Source organism: Artibeus jamaicensis, unplaced genomic scaffold (genome assembly GCF_021234435.1).
Source record: "Artibeus jamaicensis isolate MK-2021 breed Jamaican fruit bat unplaced genomic scaffold, CSHL_Jam_final contig_851, whole genome shotgun sequence".
Classification (NCBI taxonomy): domain Eukaryota; kingdom Metazoa; phylum Chordata; class Mammalia; order Chiroptera; family Phyllostomidae; genus Artibeus; species Artibeus jamaicensis.
This window is the reverse complement of record NW_026521986.1, coordinates 5,394,102-5,416,335: the sequence shown is the minus strand read 5'-3', so window position 1 is coordinate 5,416,335 and position 22,234 is coordinate 5,394,102. Positions and strand designations below refer to the sequence as shown.

General features: G+C 40.2%; 1 protein-coding gene and 1 long non-coding RNA gene across 3 annotated transcripts in view; one reads left to right on the top strand and one right to left on the bottom strand.

Annotated features, from left to right (window-relative positions):
* The first annotated feature begins 1,719 nt into the window (after positions 1-1,719).
* Positions 1,720-22,234, top strand: part of PPP2R5E (protein phosphatase 2 regulatory subunit B'epsilon) — a 154,526-nt gene continuing 134,011 nt past the window's right edge. The window contains exons 1-2 of one of the 2 annotated variants that reach the window (XM_037126017.2): positions 1,720-2,327; positions 5,495-5,655. In XM_037126017.2, coding sequence (XP_036981912.1) covers positions 5,499-5,655 — 157 coding nt within the window. In that variant the 5' untranslated portion in view covers positions 1,720-2,327; positions 5,495-5,498. Of the gene's footprint in view, positions 2,328-5,491; positions 5,656-22,234 lie in introns of both variants that reach the window. The other variant, XM_037126016.2, reaches the window with a different exon arrangement.
* Positions 2,105-2,572, bottom strand: LOC128628586 (uncharacterized). Its single transcript, XR_008393014.1, has 2 exons — positions 2,500-2,572; positions 2,105-2,394 (listed from the first exon to the last, which is right to left on the bottom strand). It is a non-coding gene; the product is annotated as an uncharacterized LOC128628586 (long non-coding RNA).

The window sequence follows — 22,234 nt, the reverse complement described above, 5'->3', positions numbered from 1 at the left end:
ACTGAGCAAACAAGTTCTTGGTGGCTGAGACTGATAAAGGAAATTGAGATGTGGAAATGTAAGTTTCTTGCAGGTAGGAGACTAGTATTCATGCCAGTTTTACAGGGCCTCCTGGTGATGAACTTTATCAGAACAAAAATGGGCACTATTAAAAAAAGTGGCCAATCATTTGGAGTCATGAGGGGGGGTGGGGGGAGTGGGAGGCTGCTTTCATCTATGAAAGCCATCTTTTCCTATTTCAGTTCAGAATGGGAATATATATTTTTCATCTTTGGTACACACACAACATTCTTTTTCCACTCAGGAGCCATTTCTGGGAATGAGCATAGGAATATGCAACACTTGGTAGTTAACACAAGAGAAATGCAGTGCAGTTTTTGGTCATCACTTGCACATCTGGTATATACAGTTTTATTTATATATAGTTCTATTTCCTAACTTTGGAAAACATGATATAATACGGGGGGGGGGCGGTGGGAAACTAGGCTACAGAACAACACACACAATATTAAAAGAAAAAAAAATACTGGAGGGAAGTACACCAAAATGCTAACAGTGGGTGAGCAATTACGAATGTTCATTTTCTTCTTTTTTTTTTTTCCATTGACCAAGTTTTGAACAGTCGGTACTCTGACATTTGTAGTTAGCATTAAGAATTTCTTTTTCTTGTTCCCTGCAAAGGAGGGATTTAGCATACATTCAAATAGAGTCAGCGACCAGGAATATTTTCTGGAAATGCACCATTTGGCCTAGGGCTCACCAAGGCTGCAAACGCGTATCTGAATATTTTAGCACTTGTTCTACCTAGAGTTAAGTCAAGGCTTCTTCATAAACTCTTCCTGATCCACCCGGCCAATTAAAAGCTCCCAAGCTCCTACAGTTTGGAGCGAGAATTTCTGAGTTCCGTGCAGCTGGAAGGACGGTGCGGTGGGTATCAATAAGTGATTGCGGGGAATAGAGACAGCATTCCCACTTGTGTAAGCTACACTGAGTCTCCCTCAACCAAGGCTTGCAGCATCGTCAGGGAGCTGATATTCAAAAGAGAGGTTTAGGGAAAAGGATACGAGGTGAGAGAGAACTGGATGCGACACCCAACCCTTGGCCAGGCCCCAGGGTTTCAGATTTCGGTGCCAGGTCTCCCACAAGGTTCAGCGAGAGCGATTGCCGGGGGTTTCACAGCCGGCTGCAAGGGGCCCATTTACACAGACGCGGGTGGGGGGCTTTATTTCTGTCTACGCAGCGCTGGTTCCCGTCCTGAGTGGGGTTCCTGGAACCCAGAAGGGCCACCCTAGCCGCTGAAGAGGGCGGAATCCAGGCCCCGGGGCTTCCCCACCCTTAGTCGATCAAGGCCCTTGGAATCCTCTGAGTGAAGACGACCGCCGCCCAGAAGTTCCGCATTGCGCGGAAACCCATTCCATTGATCTGTCAGTCGCACGCCTCCCAGCTTTAAAGCTCCTTTTAGCCTTAGCGGTTGCGGTGACTGCCGTCTTCCGCCAGGCGGAAGCGGCAGCTGCAGGGCTGGAGGTCGAGGCTGCATCCGGGTCTTTCGCTCTTCAGCCCAATCCTCGGTCTCCGCTCTTCCCACCCTCCTGTTCCTCCGCCCCCCTGCCGCCAATCCCTGGTCGGCTCTCTGCCGAACGTGCTGGCATGGGAGTGAAGGCGCAAGGCGACCAATGACGCATTGCTTCCCGTTTGAAGCCTCCAGTGAGTGGGCTCCGGGGGCGGGCGCTGTTGGCCAGAAGGTTCGGTTGCGCGTGTGCCATGGACTCAGCCGCCCGGTGATATTGACAATAGGAGAGAGAAAGGGGCATTGACTGGGACCTACCGCGGTTAAGGAACGGCGACTTTGGCAGCGGCGGCTCCAGCTCCAGCGGCTCTACCTACTCCTCCTTCCTTCTGCTGCCGCCGCGGATCCAGTCTTCCTCCCTCCCTTCCCCCCCTCCCCACGTCGTCGCCACCGCCGCCAGGTCCGGGGCAAAGAGCAGAGGCGCCGCCCGCCGGGAATGTGAGCGCGGAACCACCGGCGGAGCCGCAACGGGGTCGGTGCCGATTTGATGGGACGGGCCCACGGGGGAGGATCGTGAGGCCACCGTTGCCGCCGCCGGAACGCTGAGATTCAGGTCCAGCCGTGAGGCCTAGAGGTGCCGCCGCCGCGGAACCGGAGGGACCCCGCGCAGGACAGCCGTCTCCCTGGGTTCCCTGCCTGCTGTCCGGACCTCCCACCTCAAGTCCCGGTCCCGCCATACGCCCCCGCTGCGGCCCTCTTGCCAGTCTCCCACCCCTCAAAAACACAGATCATCTTCGAATTCTTCCCCAGAAGCTTCAAGGTAACTTCGTCCCTCCAGCTCCGCGGCTCGCCCGCTTTCCTTCTTTCTCCGGGTCTTCCAGGGAAACCTGCAGGGCACCGGAGTCAGGAAGGCCTGGCCCGGGCAGGCGAGGAGTGAGATGGGGTGGGGTGGGGTGCAGGAGAGGGAGGGCCCGTCCCACTTGCTGATTTACCTGCAAATGCTTCTGATGATGCCTCTCATTTACTCTGTCCTTCCCCCTTTTCTCCTTCCGGCATTAGAGGCATTTTCTTGTACCCCTTAACCACTGGTGGGGCGGGGAGAAAAAAGGGGATTGGTGTTGTGAGAAGAATTCTGAAGCAGCTTCTTAAGGGCTTGGGGTGGGGGGTGGGTAGGAGCAAAGGGAATATGTGAGCCATCCCTACTGACGAACCTCTAACCCGTATTCCCCTCCATCCCAGTACCCCATTTGGATTATTCTGAGCCTTGCAAATGCCCGGTGCCCGCTGCTTAGAGGATGATAAAGCTTTGGGCGCTTTAGTCCAGGGCGAAACCTGTTTCCCCGAGCTTTGCACCGATCCGCTGCTACTGCACGTTCAGTTCTGCGGCGCTTTTGGGTTGAGATTATTGACGTGTATTTTTGGCCGCGGGCATAAGAGGCACATGATTTTTAAAAAAAATTGCTGTCAATAAACCACCTTTACAAATGGGAGATGAGGAAAAAGAAGACAAAAAGTGGTGGAGGAACAGGATTTACTGAAATCCTGGGTTATTATGGTTCCACGAAATCTAAATAAGTCATACCAAATCGGGAAAGCGGCCCCTAAATTTACAACGTACAAACGTGTTGTGGAGCTTTTTTTATGAAAAATTTTAAGTGATCTTCCTCCTGTAGTCATTCATAGTTTGCGATTCCACTTTGAATCTGTCACTTTTTATTTATGGCTAAAATAGGTAGATTTCTAAAAACTTTTATTACATATTTTTTATTCTCGCTATGAGAACATGCCAGGGCACACCAGAGAGAGGGGGAGAGAGAGAAAGAAAGGAGAGAGAAATAAAGTGAGACAGAAAGAGAGACGAAGAGGAAGAGAGGAAGAGAAAGAGGGAAGCACTGATTGATGATCTTCTGGTAGGCGCCCCGACCTGGGATCAGACCTGAAACTTGGGCATGAGGGCAGACCCGAAATCAAACCCACAACCTTTTTGTGAAGGGGATGACACTCCAACCAACTGAGCCACACTGGCTAGGGCTAAAAACTTTTTTTTGACTTTAAAAGAGAACCAAACAAGAGGTCAGAATTCCAACCCTCAAGATCATGGTTTTTTGTTTGTTTGTTTTTGTTACTTCTATTTTGTCAGAATCTAGGTAATTGAGGTAACTTCATTGTTACAAGCTTAGGAAGAAACTCCCTTATACTTTTATTTAGAGAGTAAAAAACACTTGTCTTATGATTGGAATGACAGGTAAGTAATTGCATTTCATCATTTCCCCCAAATGCATTATTTCTATTTGAGTTTGCCATTAATCTTGCATGGAGCCTCAGTGCCCTGCAAATGATGGCATCTGCTAAAAGTGAGTGAAATTGATCTTAACACTTGTTACTTTTAGGAAATAGCCTTCATGTAAATAACTTGACAAGATTAGAAAATGCAAAAGAATGCTCAGTTTTATCAGTTTGATGGAATGAAAATTAATATTTGGTGGTGAACTTCAAGAGAACTCAACTTGTTTGTCTAAGTAGGCTGTGAATTTGTTTTCATGTCAACTTTGGTGCACAATTTTGTCGTTGTGTTGTTTATCAAGCCATGATAATTTAAGATGGTTTCATTTGAAAAGAAGACATATTTGAAATGAAATTTTAAAAAGATTTTATTTTTAGAGAGAGGAGAAGGAAGGTAGAGAGGGAGAGAAACATGGAATGGGGTTCCTCTCCCATGCCCCCAAAAGGAGACTTGGTCTGCAACACAGGCATGAGCCCTGACTGGGAATCAAACCAGCAACTTTTCAGTTCACAGGCCAGCACTCAGTCCACTGAGCCACACCAGCCAGGGCTGAAGTTATTTTAATTATGCCTTTTATATGTTCTGTTTAAAGTAATCCAGCCTGTTCTCAGTGTGGTATAGTTTATCATAGCTAATTGTTAAAAGTTATGCTAGATAGTTTCAGTAATTGTAAATTTTACTTGCTGTGATACATTGGTGTAGATTCTTGAAGTGCAATAAGGGTTTCAACTGCAGAGCCCATTCATAATATTAAATATCTTGGGAAGATGTATCAGTGGAAGTTTTCCAGCTGCAGAATAGCTCCAACAGTACTTCAGGAATCTCAAGAAGAGAAGAGCTTCATAGTTAGAAAATGAGTACATAACAGTTCTTCAGGTCTGAATGAGCATCTTTAATGCTTATCCCAGTAATAGCATAGTTATATTACTTCTACTTTTCACCAAATTTTTATGTTTTTCTCATTGAATGTGACTTTTCTTAATGGATTTTATTTGCTTTTCTTTATTACATATCCCCATTTTCATGAATATTGTGTATGGGAGTTTTAGAATTTTTGTATCTCACATGTATGAGAGGGGACCCTCCCCCCAAACCCTGGAATTTATTTATAAAAGATTGTGTATCTATTCTTCCATGTTTAAGCCTCAGTCACTTTCAAAGAACTCTCCATTGGATTTAATGCACCCACTGAGATTTTTTCCACTGCTGAAAACAGTTTTTTGAACTTGTCAGTTTTGATGCCTTTTAGTGCTTCTGCTGTCTTTTGTTTCACCTCTTCCATATGGGCAAAAAGTTTCCCCTTGAGGACTTTTTTCATCTGGGGAAATTTTTAAAAGATCATTTGGGATGAGATCGGGTGAATACGGAAGGTGCGGCATGGGGGTCATGCCGTTTTTGGTCAAAAACTGAGCACTCAGTGCAGTGTCGGCAGGTGCACTTGTAAAACATCCATCATGAAATAGGTGAATGTGTTGAGAGAATCTTAAAAAAAAAAATCACACTGAGGCTAAGCTCAGCCTCTCACAACGATGCCAGCTTGTACACTGCTGGAGATGGATTCCTAGAACACTCACCTAGCAGGGAGGGCTTGTACTACAACGGGCCTGCCCTCCAGAAGATAGTTCCATATATTTTGGGGGGGGGCCCATCTTGTGTGCTTTTGCCTTGGGAATATGTTTATGATACCTCTTTCTCTTCAGTAGGGATATGTCCTCAGCACCAACTACTCCTCCATCAGTGGATAAAGTAGACGGATTTTCTCGGAAGTCCGTCAGAAAAGCCAGACAGAAGAGGTCACAAAGTTCCTCACAGTTTAGGTCCCAAGGCAAGCCTATTGAGTTAACACCTCTGCCCCTGCTGAAAGGTAAGATTCATGACCAGGTGATGAAGTCCTTTTCAATGGATCTTTTTATGTCTATATATAATAATTTTTTGTAGAATGTCATATTTGTTAATATTTTGTGTTATAAATTGTGGGATGGGAGAGTTCATACTTATAGAAGTTACTAGTCTGTGACCAGATATACCCTTTCTCCTTTATAAAGGGCTTAATTTAATATGAATAGCTATGAATAAATGAAAAGAAACTTATTATCAGGAGGACCTCTTACACTGATGAGTAGGAAAACTGAATGCCAGAGAAACTTTAAGGTGTCTGGGTCTGTATTTTTTATTTTTTTTCTGTTAATATTTAGATGTACCTGTTGTATGCAAGGACAATTACAAATTGTACAGTCTTAGTTTTAGGAAGTAGATCTAGTGGAAGAGACGGTACCATTAACTTACATGTAAAAATGATATTTGGAAGAAACAGTACTCAGTAATTTATTGCGTGCATTTTTGTTTTCAGACAGTACACACAGAAAATGTATATGATGGTCACAGTTGTTTAACAGTACTTTTCTCTTTCCATCAGAATGAATTAAGGACTAGTTTTTAATATCAACCTATATTCTCTAAACTAGACCTTTCAGCTTTTTTAGGTATATGGATACTGTGTGCTCCTTTAAATTTTCATCTGTTTGTTTTATGTTTATGAACAGGTATGGTTTGAAATGAATTGGAACATAGTGTTTATAGCATGGAAACTATCAGAATCTATCTACCTTTGAAGGCAGATTTTTGTCTGCTTAACACTTAAGAGTGAAGGAAAGGGGACCTGAAAACAAAACCTGGTTGGCTAGTTCATTCATGAACATTAATTTCTGTGACAGTTTGCAAAATCGAAGTTCTTATAAGAAACACTGGAGATTGACTAGAGGATCCTTAAAATTTGGCCTAAGATATTTCAAACTTGCATTTTACTCATGTGAACAATTTTTTAAAGGAGTGAGATTTGTAAACGAGTTTCCAATATTTATACTTGAAGTCAGTGGAAACTAAAAGAATGCTGATTACTGTACAGATGGTATGTCTACCAATTAGTAAAGATGAGCTCTTATGAGTTGGGGAGAGGGGGCATTCTGGCTGAAGATTTTGTTGGTAAAAATGAAAATAGTCTTTATGAAGCTTTGGAAGAAAAATGAAGGATAAAGGTTTTAGGGATAAAACTAATCATGCTTGAAATACAAAGTTTATAGGCATTTTGGTTTCTGTAGTAATTTATTTAATGTGAACTAGACATATAATAGCTGTTAGCATCTACATCTGGCAAAGGTCTTTATTCTGAGGAAATAAACTCTTTAGGATTAGAAAAAATTTAAACTTTGTTCCTTATTTTCTTGGGGCACATGGTAAACATTTACATTAGAACTTAACTAACCACTTATAGGGTATTGGTTTGGTGGGTAGTGAAATAGGCATGTGTGAGAAGAATTTGACACGTTTAAGTATTTTGTTTTCTTTTATCTCTTTTATTGTAAACTATATAACATAAAATGGACTACTGTAGCCATTTTTTAAATGTTTTTTCTATTTTTTTAAAAGACTTTATTTATTTATCTTTAGAGGGGAAGGGAAGGAGAGAAGGAGAGAAACATCAATGTGTGGTTGCCTTTCGTGAGTCCCCGGCTGGGAACGGGCCTGCAACCCAGGCATGTGCCCTGACTGGGAATCGAACTATGATGGTATGGTTCTCAGGCCTGTGCTCAATGCACTGAGCTACACCAGCCAGGGCTTCACTTTAACCATTTTTAAATGGGCATTAAGTGTAGCACTAGGTACATTCATATTGTTGAACTCATTGTTGCGCATCCACTACCGACTGCCCGTCTCCAGAACATTTTCAACTTCCCAACTGAAACTCCACCCATTAAACACTAACTCCCCATTCTCCCCTATCTCTAACCCCTTGGCAACCACCATTTTACTTTTCATCTCTCTGAATTTGACTACTTTAGGGACCTCATATCAGTGAACTCAAACAACATTTGTCTTTCTGTGACTGTCATTTCACGCAGCATGATGTCCTCCTGTGTTGTGGCATGTGTCAGAATTTTCCTCTTTTTTAAGATTTCATTTATTTATTTTTAGAGAGGGAGAAAGGGAGAGAAATGTCCATGTGTGGTTGTGTCTTGCATGCCCCTCCCACTGGAGACCTGGCCTGCAACCCAGGCATGTGCCCTGACTGGGAATGGAACCAGTGACCCTTTGGTTTTCAGGCTGGCTCTTAATCCACTGAGCCACACCAGTCAGGGCAGAATTTTCATCCTTATTAAGGCTGAATATATTCCATTGTATGTACATACCACATATTGTTTATCCACCTGACAGTGGACACTTGGGTTGCTTCCAACTTTTGGTTGTTGTGAATAATACTGCACTGAACATGGATATACAAATATCTGTTTGAGGCCCTGCTTTCACATTTTTGGGGTATAAACCGAGAAGCGGGATTGCTGGGTCAGATGTTTTAATGATTTTTGAATATTCAACCATATTGGTTTTCACAGCAGCTGCATCATTTTATCCAATTTCCCTATATCCTCACCAACACTTATTTTTGTGTTTTTTTAAAATAGCCATCACAATGCTTGTGACGTGGTAATTCGTTGTGGTTTTGATTTTCATTTCCCTAGTGATTAGTGATAATCATCTTTTCATGTGCTAATTGCCATTTGTATACCCTTTTTCCCATTTTTTAAGTGAAGTCTGGTAGTATGGAAAAATTTCCAGGAACTTTGCTTTCTAAGGGTGTGATTTTTGTAAACTTGTCTATTTTGCTAGTGTGGGAGAATTAAAGGGTAACAGGACAATATAACGCTAGATATATTCCCATAAGCTTAATTCCAGGTAGACTCAAAGTGATTCTACTGTAGTAAGCCCATTCTGGGAAAATATTCTGGAAAGGATTCCATAAATTAGATTCCCATATGTATAGAATAACAAAGGGGTACTGTCAGGTAGAGACATCAGAAATGTGTATTTGCTATTGATTATTGTAGTGAATGGAAAGAGTTTGTTAAATGACTTTTTTTTTTTTACAAATTGAGCTTTTGTATATTCCCTTTTCACTAACTTCAGGAAGTAATTTATGGAATATAAGGAAACTATAGAGGGAATTTCTTTTTTTTAATTTCTTTAGGAGAAACTAGAATAAATTATATTTGCATGCCAAAGGGTAGTTACTGATTTAATTTTCTTTTTCTTTTTTAAAAAAGATTTTATTTATATATCTTTAGAGGGGAAGGGGAGGAGAGAGGAAGAGAAACATCAATGTACGGTTGCCTTTTGTGCGTCCCCTGCTGGGAACTGGCCTGCAACCCAGGCATGTGCCCTGACTGGGAATCGAACCATGGTCCTCTTATTCGCAGGCCTGTGCTCAATCCACTGAGCTACACCAGCCAGGGTTAATTTTCTATACTATTGTTTTAAGTCAATTGGTAGGTTTGAGTTATTTTATTTGGGGATACAATTTAAATTGCAGTTGAGTTTTGTGGGTTCTTTAAAGAATGAAATGAAAGATTTCCTGAGGTCTTTAATTTTAGGGTAGTTTGAAAATGGAAATTGTGTAAACATAGTTATTATGTCACTCATCTTTTCAATATGTAAATTTTGAGAGCTCAAAAATTAGATACTCACTAACAACCACGTATTTTGTATGGGGGCATTACCAGAATGTATATTTTATGCATATAATATTTGACTATCTTATAAGTAATACTACCATTAATTCTTAACATCTTAAAACTCTTTTTAGTTGCAGATCCATAATAAAGTGAGTTTCATCTATTTTGCCCTTTTGCTCATAGGTGGGATTTAAAAATTTGTGTCAATGTTGTTATTTTCTGTAGGAAGCAAACTTAACGTGTGGCTTTCTGTAAAATATATGGTGAGTGACCTGGCTTTTCCTCAGTATGTATAATGAAGTTTCAGGATAAACCTTGAAATACAGACATTTGAAGTTTCTCCATCTTCATATCCTTCTGAAGATGTTTTCCGGGAGTCCTAAAGATTTTGAGCTTGAAGGACTCGTACTCATTTTACTAATGAAGGGCATCCCGCAGGGGTTCAGTGCCTTTTGTGCTTGATAAGAAGGGAAAGACTTGGATGTTCTCTTTGTGCCTACATAGCAGGGCATGAAGCAAGCTGTGGCAGCGATTTAGGTAAGTCACCGAGTAAGGGCAGTCAAACTAAGCATTTAGGCACATAGACACACAAACCTTTATATTAATAAGTAGTAGTAATAGAACTAGTAGTAGCAGTATCTGGTTAGTGATTTATGTTCTCTACCCACCCCATTCTCCCATACCTTATTTCCATTTTTCTTTGATTTTAGAAGATGATGTAAGTTTAGATTTGAGTGAATGCTTTTGAAAACTACCATCTCTTTAAAGATGGGATTATAATGAAAGTGGTAGCAGTGTTTCTAGCCTTATCATTCATTATATGCTTCTGAGGCATCTTGCTGATAGTTTGGACACTCGTTACTAAACATCCCCAAAACTCTGATGAGTGGAGGTGCCATGCAGCAGAGAGAGGCTCTTTGCCTCTTGGTTTTGAAACCTTTAGATGGTAACTGTTTCTAGAGCACACCTTCTCTAGGCTTATGATTCAGCTTACTACGTTTTTATTTATTTAGGGTGATAGTTTGAGAGGATTTTAAAAATTCCAGTTTATTTTTTGTGCTTTTCTAACTACTGGATGAAATAATTCTCTTTCATCTATATCTGCTTTGTGTAGGGTAAAGAAGGAATACACAGATATAATTCCCAATTTTTATAGTGGGCTACTACTCAAAAGTGTATTCATAATGAGAATTGTCTCCTATGGAAGAATATCTTCTAGTTCAGTGTTTACCATCCTCCATATAGGTTATGATGCAGCATTGCGTGGGGGAAAGTATAGGCATTTCTTGCTCACAAGAGACCTAGCTTGCTTCCTAGCTGTGTTGCCTAGGGCAAGTAACTTAAGGCGTGATGTCTATCAAATGCCAATGATGATGATAAGCAATCCATGTGGCAGTGCCGCATTCAGTAAACACTAGCCGTTATTATCCAGAGGGGATTTCAGAGGCTACACTGTGAATAATGTGGAATTATTATTTGACTATATTTTCCTAGCAAAAAGTTGAAGTTGGAAACTTCTCTGAAAATTATGAAATGAGTGTAGTTTTACAGTCAGGAACCTTTTTCAACCCCCAAATTCAGGGAAACAGTGCAAAGTATTGAATTTAGTAGACTAATGATTTTAAAAGATCTTTATTTGGAGATTTTCACCAACTGCATTGGTATCCTGCCACATTTTTTTAGTGTAAATTCTACTTTTAATTTATTCATTCTTTGAATTGTTAATACAGTTGCATGTTTAAAATTTCAGAAGGTACTAAAGGATCTTCCAAGTCAGTTCTCTCAGGTCCCCTTCCCAGAAACAATCAGTCATAATATTCTTGTATAGGTAGTACAGACATTCTTTTTTTTTTTTTTTAAGATTTATTTTTTAGTTTTAGAGTGAGGGGAAGAGAAAGAGAGGGTGAGAAACATTGATAGGTGGTTGCCTCTTGTGTGCCACCCAACCCGGGATCTGGCCTGCAGCCCAGGCACGTGTCCTGACTGGGAATTGAACCAGAGATCTTTAGGTTTGCAGGACTGTGCCCATATCACTGAGCCACACCAGTCAGGGTGATATAGACATTCTTAAACCCTTGACTCAATTTGAAATGCATTGAACAGCCTGAAATTATATGCCCACTTCGTATGTGTATGTCCATGTTTAAATGGGAGAATTCCCTGGCATTCTTCAGATTCTCAAAGAGTGTCTGAATCAAAAAGATTAAGAACCATTGATCTAGTTTGTACCTTAGATTGATGAAGTATGTTGTTTAGACAACTAAATTGTGTTGAGCGGGAAAGGGAGAGAAAGGGAGACTGTGTGTGTATGTGTGTGTGTGTGTGTGAGAGAGAGAGAGAGAGAGAGAGAGAGAGAGAGGGGAGAGTGGGTGGCTTCAAAAATTAATCATAGGCTTTACTTTTGAACCACAAGAATATCTGTAAGTTAGTAGGTGTTAACATCAACTTTGCAGCCTTTGAAACAATGTGGCAATATTTTTCTTTTGGGGAAGAAATGATAAGATTTCACAAAACACTAAGTGTCAGATTACACCATTTTCATGAGTGAAAGATTATACTTATTTGTAGTGAAGAGGTATTTCATTCACTTTTAGGCAGGAATATGTTTTCTTTTTACATTCTAGTAGTTTTTTTATCTGTAGAATGGAAAAAGTTCCCATCCAGAGTCTTAAATGGGCTGAAAAAAAAAAATCAAGAGTAAGTGTTCCTGGTTTATTAATCATTTAATAGTAGGGCAGCAGCTTGCATTCATATGCCATCCTATCTGAGTGTGATAATTACTGCTTAGTTCCTAAACCAGGGTCCATGGATTTCTGTTTGGGCTCAGGGCGGGTGCATCGTGGCTGGGCTTCAGGATTCTAAGAAGTTGCTAATAGTTACATGTAAGGTTTCTGGGTATGTGTAGTTTTTTTTTGGACAGTTTATGGCTTTCATGAATTTCTCAGAGATTTAACCCTATCATTCCTGCTCTTTCCCTGTAGTCAAGAGCTTTTGGTTTAGAGTAAAAGATTGAGACTTGTTTTCTGAGTGTCATGTTACCTGTGCAACATGCCCATGTGCACTGGACACTTACACAGTAAATACTGTAAAGCTGTAAACTGCAGAATTCATCATCACATGGGTCTCTCCAGGATATATGGCAGCCGGGGCATGCAAATACCGAGGTGCCAAATGAGTCGTTAATAATGTGAGGTGGTCTTTTTCTACCTAGAACTTCCTTCCTCTGACTGTGTATCATTCTTCAAGTTTCAGCTCAAATGGGACTTTCTCAGGGACTGTCTCCCATGGCTTATAGAGTAGTTATCTTTGAAGTTTCCATCACTCTATATTGTTTCTTGCATCTTGTTTATAATCTACAATTATTTTATTTCTGTTTATTTACTTGTGTGCTATCTGTTTCTCCTCCCCCATTAGAATGTAATCTTTGCTTTAGGAACCTTGTTTCCCTCGTGTTTTGCTCCTAGGTCAGTGCCTAGCACCTAGCGCACAGTTGGTGTCCAGTGAGTATTTCTTAGAAAACGAGTGAACATTTGTTACTTGACATCTAGGTTTTTTAATTTAATTTTATTTATTTATTTATTTTGTGACATCTAGGTTTTTAGTAGCAGCATAGACATTTATTTTTCATTCCTACATATTTTAAAAATATTTTCCTTCAAATCCAGGCCATACAAATTTTATTTTAAGTTGTAATTTACACATAATTATAAACTTGTGTCATGAAGACTTTTCACTTATTTATAAAGATCAAATTGCTGAGTGTTCACTTAAAATCCTGAGTGGTTTTTTTTTTTTTGCTCTGGTAGTTCTGCATGTTTCAAGTTGAACATTGAAGTGGTATCTTGAGAGAATGGAGTGGATTTTATATAAGACGTACTAAGAGTGATTCCTTTTACTTAGGGGATTTATCATTTTCACTTTATAGAAGTTAAGATGTTAAGTACAGTGAAATCCCTTTATTGTGCTGGTGTTTTGGGACTGAATTATGGGTTGATCCTATCACCAGACTTTTTCATGTATATAGTTTGAGAGAATAGCATATCTGAAATTTATAAGGGACTTGTAGAGCAGGGTTTTATGATCAAATTTTCTTTTGTCAAATCTTTTATAACAGTGTTAGCTTTTAATATCAGTTAGATTTTCTAGTGCTTGAAAAACAACAGTGAAGTTTCTGGATATTTCAAAAAGGCTAACTAAGGAAGTTCTTTGGTTTCTTTGCCAGTGATGACACCCTCTTTCACTCTTTAAAAATGTTTCTCTACCCTTTGTATTTGAAGATTTTATAAAATAAATAGGAGTCCTAATTTTAGATTACAGTAGAATTAAGCTCAGGAACATATTAATTGAATAATATATTATTATATTGTTACCTAACATATAGTAATATATGCCTAATACATATAACATATACTAACTAAGGGAGGCAGGCGGCCTTTCTGAGTTAAGAATGGAGGCCCTGGGGTCACACACTGATAGTTTTCAATTCTGGGTCCACTCACAGCTGTGTGACTTCTAAGCATTGTTTATTTTTATTTCCCAAATTAAGAGTATTAGAACCTACCTAATAGAGTCAGATTAGGTGCCTTCAAAGAGGTAAAACTTTTAGCACAGTGCTTTGTACATTGTACGGGTTGAAGAATATTAATTATTATAAGGATAAAAAGACCTGTGTAATGGAGAATGCTTATCGGTGTTTTTCCGTTGATTTTTATTTCTTTAATACCTTACATGGATTATTTCCACTCAAGAAAGAAAAATATGGAGAAGGATGGCTGTGAGAATTGGACTTTTAGAGCGAAAAGGAGAACTAGCTCTTACGGAACAGTCTCAGCATCACTATTCGGTCAGTGTCAGTTTCACACTGATTTCTGAGTTCAGGAATAAGAACTTAAAGTGGAGAATGTAATTATTTTCCAGGGAAATTCCGTTTGTGGAGAGTTACCAGGTAAAACTTTTGTTAAATAACTTGACTGGAAGTTGTTTGCTAGGCCAGGATCTCCAGAATTTTTTGTGATTGTTTACTCCAATCAGTAAAAATGACATATATCTATACATTGTATACATGTGCTGTTATACAGATATGTAATGCCCATTCAGAACACACCAACACAGGAAGTGAAAATGATTATATGAAAAATAAAATGTGTAGAGTACTAATACTGAATTTTTGTGCCCCCTTTCCCTCTCCCATCACTTAGCATGTGCTAAGCCCTGAGCACATCTTTGTTTTGAGGTTTTGCTTCTGAGAGTGAACCTCTTTTTTAGGTTTTGAGCCTTGTTAGTTTTGTAGCATTATGTGAAGAGTCGAATGAGAAAACTTCCCTCTTTACCTTCTTGAAGTTTTTGTCCAGGCTTTTGAATTTATTGCACTTAAAGAAACAGAATCTGAATTGAAGATTTTGCCAGTTTAAGGAGTATCGTAGATGGTTCTTTGTCGAGGGCTCTTATCTTGCTATCAGTGGGTGGGTTTCAGAGGGCCCTTGACCCTCTTGAAATTCCAGGCAGTATTTTGTGTCTCTGTGCAGTGTGGCATTTTTTCTGGGCAAAGGCTTTCATCAGATTCTCAGAGGAGTTTCCCCAAAGGTGAGGAACTGCTGCTTTGGTGGTCGGCGTCAGTTCCCCCACTCAGAGCAGAGAGAGAATTTGTCCCATAATCCTTTTCCGTAGAAAGGAGATCACATGAAAAGAGGTTTCTTCTGCATGTCTCTTCTGATTTTTCATTCTTTTTGCTATCCAGAATTTTCAAAGATGCTTGAAGGTAAAAGTGACCACGTGACTGCAGAGTGGTTGTTTGGAAAATTAAGCTGGGTGAATAGGACTGCTTACTACTGGTGAAACCGAGGGCGCCTGTAAACGGGCATTTTTCCTGGAATATAGCTGGGGACCTGGAAGGAGTTGGGGGGAGAAACTCAAGTTATCTTTGCTGGTGGATAAGTGGTTTATTTTTTATTTATTAAAAAAAAAAAGGATTTTTAGCCCTGGCTGGTATAGCTCAGGGGATTGAGCGAGGGCCTATGAACCAAAAGATCGCAGTTCCATTCCCCATCAGGGCACATGCCTGGGTTGCAGGCCAGTTCCCAGCAGGGGCCAGTTCCCAGCAGGGGATGCACCAGAAGTAACCATACATTGATATTTCTCTCCTTCCCTTCCCTTCTAAAGATAAATAAATTAAATTAAAAAAAATTTTTTTAAATTAATTTATTTATTTTTAGAGAGAGGGGAAGGGAGAGAGAAAGAGGGAGAGAAATGTTGATGTGAGAAAGAAACATCGATTGGTTGCCTCTGGTACGCACCCCAACTGGGGACCAAACCCACAACCCAGGCATGTGCCCCGACTGGACACTGAACCAGAGGCCTTCTGTTTTGCAGAATGATGCCCAACCAAATGAGCCACACTGGTCAGGGTAGTGAATGAATAGTTTGGATGGAGAAGAGAAGCATTGTCTTTTGGTTCTGCTGTGTGCCTGGTGATGTAATACATGGTGCCACACTGACGTTTTCGGTAACACCAAGAACAAGGATGTTTTCTGTTAACTGGGCCAAGTAACTTGCCCAATCCTGCAGAGAGAACCAGGGTCGGGAACCCAGGCCTACCTGGTTCCAAAACCAGTGCCTTCTCTATTATTTGCATTAGCAGTAGATGAACACAGGTGAGCACTGGAGCCAATTGCCGTCTTGCACATGCTGTGCTAGGATGATGTGATAAGCGAATCATCTTACTCCCTTTTGAAGGAGCTTGAAAATTGTGAGGGTACTGGAGTGATGAGAAAGAGAAGAGGAGAAAAGAATGGGGAGAGCAGCCAGGTGGGCAGCAACACTGTGGGAAGTGGCACCTAGGTGGTACTGGGGAATATTCATGGTAGAGCAGTGGGCTTTGGACTCAGCCCTCGGAAGGGCCAGGCAGTGCAGCCAAGAAGCAGGAGGAAGGAAGGGCAGCTGGTACCTCCCCCAGGGAGGAGCGGGGAAGATGCTGCTCGGGACTCTTGCAGGACTCAAATACTGCCACAGTAAAGGCTTGTCAGCCACAGGGTGGCTAGGGTTTGGTAAACTGGTAACTGGTATTAGGCAGCGTTGTCCTTTCCATCTTTCTGTCTTTGGGAATTAGCTCATTCTAGGAAAGCGCATGGGTTTGAGTACAGGTGATAATCCTAGCTTTGTGAACTGAGCTCAGTGAACCTCTTTGGAGCTTCCATTTCCACTTTTGGAAAATGGGACTGATACTTCCCAAGGTGGTTGTAAGGAGTGAGATCAGGTGGGTAACTGCCTAATATGTGGTCAGTTGCTTAATAAATATTCCTTTCCTTACCATTCTGTTTGTCATTGATTTTCCTTTGAGTCACGCCTCTGGACGTGGATCTTGTTTCAGAATACATTGTGTTCGAAGAGATCTGGCAAAAGTTCATCCATGTATGTAGGGACCGTGAAAGACTTTCATTTTATGTTACATTTTGATTTAATTTGTGGTTGCTTGTGCTTGGAACACTGTTCCAAGTAAAATGGTAAAACATTAAAAAAACATGGAGAAGAACATCAGGATTTGGCATCATTTCAGGAAAAGTACTGTCTTATAAGGAAGATACAGACTTCAGAATGATCCTTTACCGAAGCACCCCTGGAAGACAGTACCTGGAAACAGGAGGGGATACTCCTCTGCCACGTCTTAAAGGAAACACAGTGAGACCTCAGGGTGGGTTCAGGCTCCTAAGGATCTATCTCATATTAGCAGTTTGGAAATCACAGATACCCTGTGACTTGCACGTTGTAGGCATATAACACTTTCTTTTTAATGGATATTTTGGAATCAAGGACATTGTAGCAAAAATGAGTTTCTTTTGAGGGTCAGGAGGCTACTTCATCCATTGTCTCATCAAGTTAATTTTCCAGAAAGATAATGAGTGATGCATCAGAAGGACTGGTGTTTTTCTCCAATTGTGAGCAAAAGTCAAAATGACTTGAAAGCAGATTGATAATGAGGGACTTTTTAAAAGTAAAAGGATATTTCAGGGCTCTCTTTTTTTTTGCATTGCCCTTCCATGCTTCCATCTATACTTGATCTCCATCTACAACTGGTACAACAAACTGGTATTTTTAACAGTAACTGAGATCTGGAAATAATATTCCTTTCACGTTAAGAAAGTTTAAAGATGTTTTAATCAAAAAACAGTTAAGATGAAGTTCTAAAACTTAACTTGGATGTGGCCGGATGTAGGGAAGGAAGCCCTGTCTGTAAGGTTTCAGGTATGAGGAACTTGGACATAAATAACCTTTGGCTGCTAAGAATGTACTTTACTACCTAGATTTAGTTACTCCTTAAAGACTTTGGGTAGAGCTATGTTTTGTATTTAGATTTATATCTTAACATTGTAAAAGGCGTTTCAACTAATGGTGGAATTTCTTTAGGCTTTTCTGGTTTAGTGGGATGTTCTAGAAATGGTATATACTTTAGATGCCCTTGGGCTCAGGAGTGGTAGATTCTGTACTCACACTCTTGAATGATGGTGTGGCTTGAGTGCAATAAGTCATGTGCAAATTCTTTTCAAAGTGTGTATGAAATAAACAGCTCTGAAAGGAATCTGCATATGGCCTGGCTAACTAGTCTTCTCCAAGGGCCTTAAATTCTCATTTTTGTAATTGTTCTGTGTGCTGTGTAATTCAATCCATTCATTCATCAAATTTCTGAGCAGTATGATGCTCCAGGCCCTGCCCTGGGAACACACTGATTAACAAAACAAGAAGGTTGACGAGGTTTCTCTTCACAAAAGGCCATTGTGGCTGGAGGTCAGAGACTGATGGGGCTATTGAGGTTGTCTGGATCAAATCGTTCAGGCTGGTTACAATTTGCCCTTGATCCTGTCCTTGTACGAATCCATAAATATACATCCATAGAATATATAACTCACTCATAAAATCCTTACCCAGTCATGAGGCATATTTTCTCCTCATGTTTGTATGTTCTTACACTATACTTAAACAATTTTCTTGTTCTGCGTGATGATTAATAGCATTGTAATTACTCTGAGATCGTCTTACTATTGGAGTTGGAATTAGAAAAAGTTCTTTTATCATGTAACATTGTGCTCATCATTATATGATACTGAGGGGTTTCTTTGAAGATAACTGGAAGATTAAGGTAGTCTTATTGCTGGAGTTGGAATTTAGAAAGGCTTTTTTTCACAGTAACACCGCGCTTATTCTTCGATGATTCTGAGGTTTCTTTGAAAACATCACTTAGTCGTTGCTTACTTTTAAGAAAAACATTACCAATTTACTTTCAGACTATAAACATAAAAGGTACAAAATGTCCTTTTAGAACTAAGTAACATTCACCTGCATGTCCAGCTATATGCTCTATAAATGGCTCTATGTTATCGAAGTTCGTGAGCTTAAGTTTTCATGTATCTGAGTTCCTTGCACTGCCGCTTGGGATAGTGGGAGATGTAATACAATAGATTTCATTCATTAAAAGAATAAAGGTTTAGAAGATTAGAGCTAAGAGTTACTGTCAGCACCAATTGAAGTTCATTAAGTAAGAATACAAGCAACAGTAGAACTACAGTTAGGCGAAGCAATTAACATTGGTGGTATTATGGTTACTATGAAGATTGGAAAAATAAATAATTGAAAGTATTTTAAATTGGACAAATTGAATGAAGTTAAAAATTGAATCCACCTCCTTTTCACTTGCTAATTTTAAATCTTCTCGAGTTATTACTATTTAAATTATTTTGTGTTATCTGTGCTGTGTTCTGTGGGTGGTGGAAATTGAGGGGAGTGAGTGCTGTTCAGTACTTGATGCAGAGCTGGATTCGAGATGGTTCACAAAAGAGGGAAAGCACCATCTGTGATTATCTTGGTCTCTGGCCCGTGGGAGAGTCCAACAAGATAAATAAATAAATGAATGAATGAATAAAAAAGACTAGAATTCAGAGTTTGGACAGTCAATGTTTAAGTGACCACTCTTGTACCTCAACGGTTAATGAATTTCAAAATAATTTTAGAATCACTTTATGATTAGTCACATAATGTGGAATCAATCCTTTGAGTGCAAATCTATATTTAATATTAACATTACTGGTGAAATTATATATTTTCACCAGTAATATGTTATAAAACCATATATTATAAAACCGTGTGTTATAAGACTATATATTTATGGTTTTACTTAATGGAATATTATTTTTCCTTTGCTTGATAATATAAGTAGGACAGTACATCTACCTTTTTTGGCTAGAAACACCCCCCCCCCCTTTTTTTTTTGAGCAAGGCTATTTATAATGTATACTGTCTCTTAAGAGAATAATTTCTTCATGTTAAGGTATCATAGTTAATAATTGATACACATTTCTCTCCATAAATGCAGGGATAATTGAGCAGTTATTTGCCTCCTTCTTGGTGAGACAGTCAAGAAGTTTTGCTGGCCTCATTTGAAAAAGATGAGAGATCAAAAACTTCTCCATAGGGTGATTTTGTGGATTAAGTTAATACAGCTAACGCTAAGAGTAGGTTCCGGGTCACGGGGTACACACATGTCAGCTGTCTCTGCCATTGTTGTTGATGTTATTATTTACTTATAATCTGTAATTATATATACCATTATATATAACTACAGATTTTATATGTGTATGTATATATAATCTGTATTTGCTTATAATCCGAATTTTTAAAAAATATTTTATTTATTTTTAGAGAAAGGGGAAGCGAAGGAGAAAGAGTGGGTGAGAAACATCAATGTGTGGTTGCCTCCAACGTGTCCCCTTTTTGGGACCTGGCCTGCAACCCAGGCATATGCCCTGACCAGGAACCAAACCAGTGACCCTTTGCTTCACAGGCCCGTGCTCAATCCACTGAGCTACACCAGCCAGGGCAATAATCTGAATTTTAAGAGTTGGGTTTCAAGTGGATCTTTTATTTTTATTTTTTTTTAAGATTTTGTTTATTTCTTTTTAGATGGAGGGGAAGGGAGGGAGCAAGAGAGGGAGAGAAACATCAATGTGTGGTTGCCTTTCACACGCCTAGCACACTGGGGACTTGGCCCGCAACCCAGGCATGTGCCCTGACCGGGAATTGAAGCAGCGACCCTTTGGTTCACAGGCCAGTCAGTACTCAGTCCACTGAGCCACACCAGCCAGGGCTCAAGTGGATCTTTTAAGGATGATTTATTTCAGTAATTTATGTGTAGAGAAGTAGCGGTTTTTTAAAAATCTATTAAGTCTATCCATAAACTACATCCTTTAAGTAAAACAATATATCATTATATAGTGCATTTGCTAATGAACTTTAAAAAGTATTTAAAAGCATTTTGAGTCTAGTAACATTTAGAAACTGTCAATGTCTGTGTGTTACGGGATCCAAGGTCTGGTCTAGCCAAGTGTGAGCTGCTTTGCTTTAGGAGAGATGTGGAAGCATTGTGTTCACCTGTCTTCCCCAGCTGGTGCGTGTCATGTGTTGGGGGGGGGTTGGGGTGTTGCATATGGGTGATGGCACTGAACGCCGACACTGTGACACATGGGAGGGGCGTTGGTGGTTGCTAAGGGGTTGGTGAATGTCACCTGGACAGGTGGGAAATAGCTGTTAACCTCACATCTTTCATTAAGTGGGAGCACTGAAAATTAAAAAGAAAACGAAAGGTATTGCTAGGAGTTTTACAAAAAGTGTCTTTGGAGCAGGTGGCTTTCAATATGAATTTCATGTATGTTAGAAATTTTTTCCTCATCTGTAAGTTTTTACCTGAAGCTATATTTTATGAACTGAAATTATGGATTTGTTGAGCACTTATAATTTTGATTAGCAGCGAAACCTGTACTTAGTCTTTATTCAGACCTCGAAAGTTTTTTCCTTTGTCTTCCTCATGGGAAGTTACAGTTATTACAGTGTCCAAACCACGCATGTCTTACACGTGTCTCAAGATATGGAGTGTCATCATGACACGTCTCCAGTTTCTGTTGAGACAAGGGAATATATTCAACCCAGTGGATCTGTTTTGCTTTCATAAATGAATATAAAGAAAATAAGTGTGCATGAAAATATTCACAAAATCAACATGTACATATAATTTGAAGTGGCTGCAGAAGGAGGGAAACCACGGTTCCAAGAAATAACTGGCAGCTCCCATGTGGGTGAATTGGAATGTCGTGTCAGTCAGAAGTCTCCCTTCCAGGTTACCTTCCTGATAGGTAGGTAGCTGGTAGAAGCTGATGTTTCTGTTCTACCGTGAGTTCTTACATTTTATTCTAAGATTTAAATAAAGACTCCCAGAGTTAACAATGAAAGCATCAGTCAAGGCAGGATACTATTGGTGTCTATATGTTTCACTTCAGCTTTTTTGAAGCATGAGATAGTCCCCTAAATAGCTGTTCTTTTTTCCCCCCTCGAATCTGTTTGAAAATTTTTTAAAAGAATTTCTTACATTCAGTTTTTTTCTTCTTTCTTTATTTTTCCTTCCTCAGTTGTTTGGCAAGTGGGTTTCCTTAGGGCACACAGAGCTGTGGCTAGGTCAGGAGTACAGCCGTGGCCTGGGGGGCTAGGTGGACCGATGACGAAGGCACAAAGATGTTGCACATCCCGCGGGGTAGGTTTGTGAGCCAGCCAGCCAGCCAGTGTTAGAGTTCCAGCCAGTTTTCCTTGCATGTCGGGTGACGTTGGGCAAATGACCTTCTGCCTCACTTTGCTCATCTGTAAAGTGATAATATCATCTGCCTTGCAAAATTAGTTTGAGAGGTGACGTGCGTCAAATGCCTAGACCAGTGCTGACACATGGCAGGCACTTGGTCATTGACAGTTGTTACGATATTTCCAACCTTGAGGTCAGGGACCACGTCAATTCATGACCGAATCCCCACCGTCTAGGGTACCGCCCCCATTGCATCTTCACCGTTCCATGAGTACCTGTTGAGTGAAACCATCCTTTCAGCTGGGAGGGGGATTTTTCGTGCATAT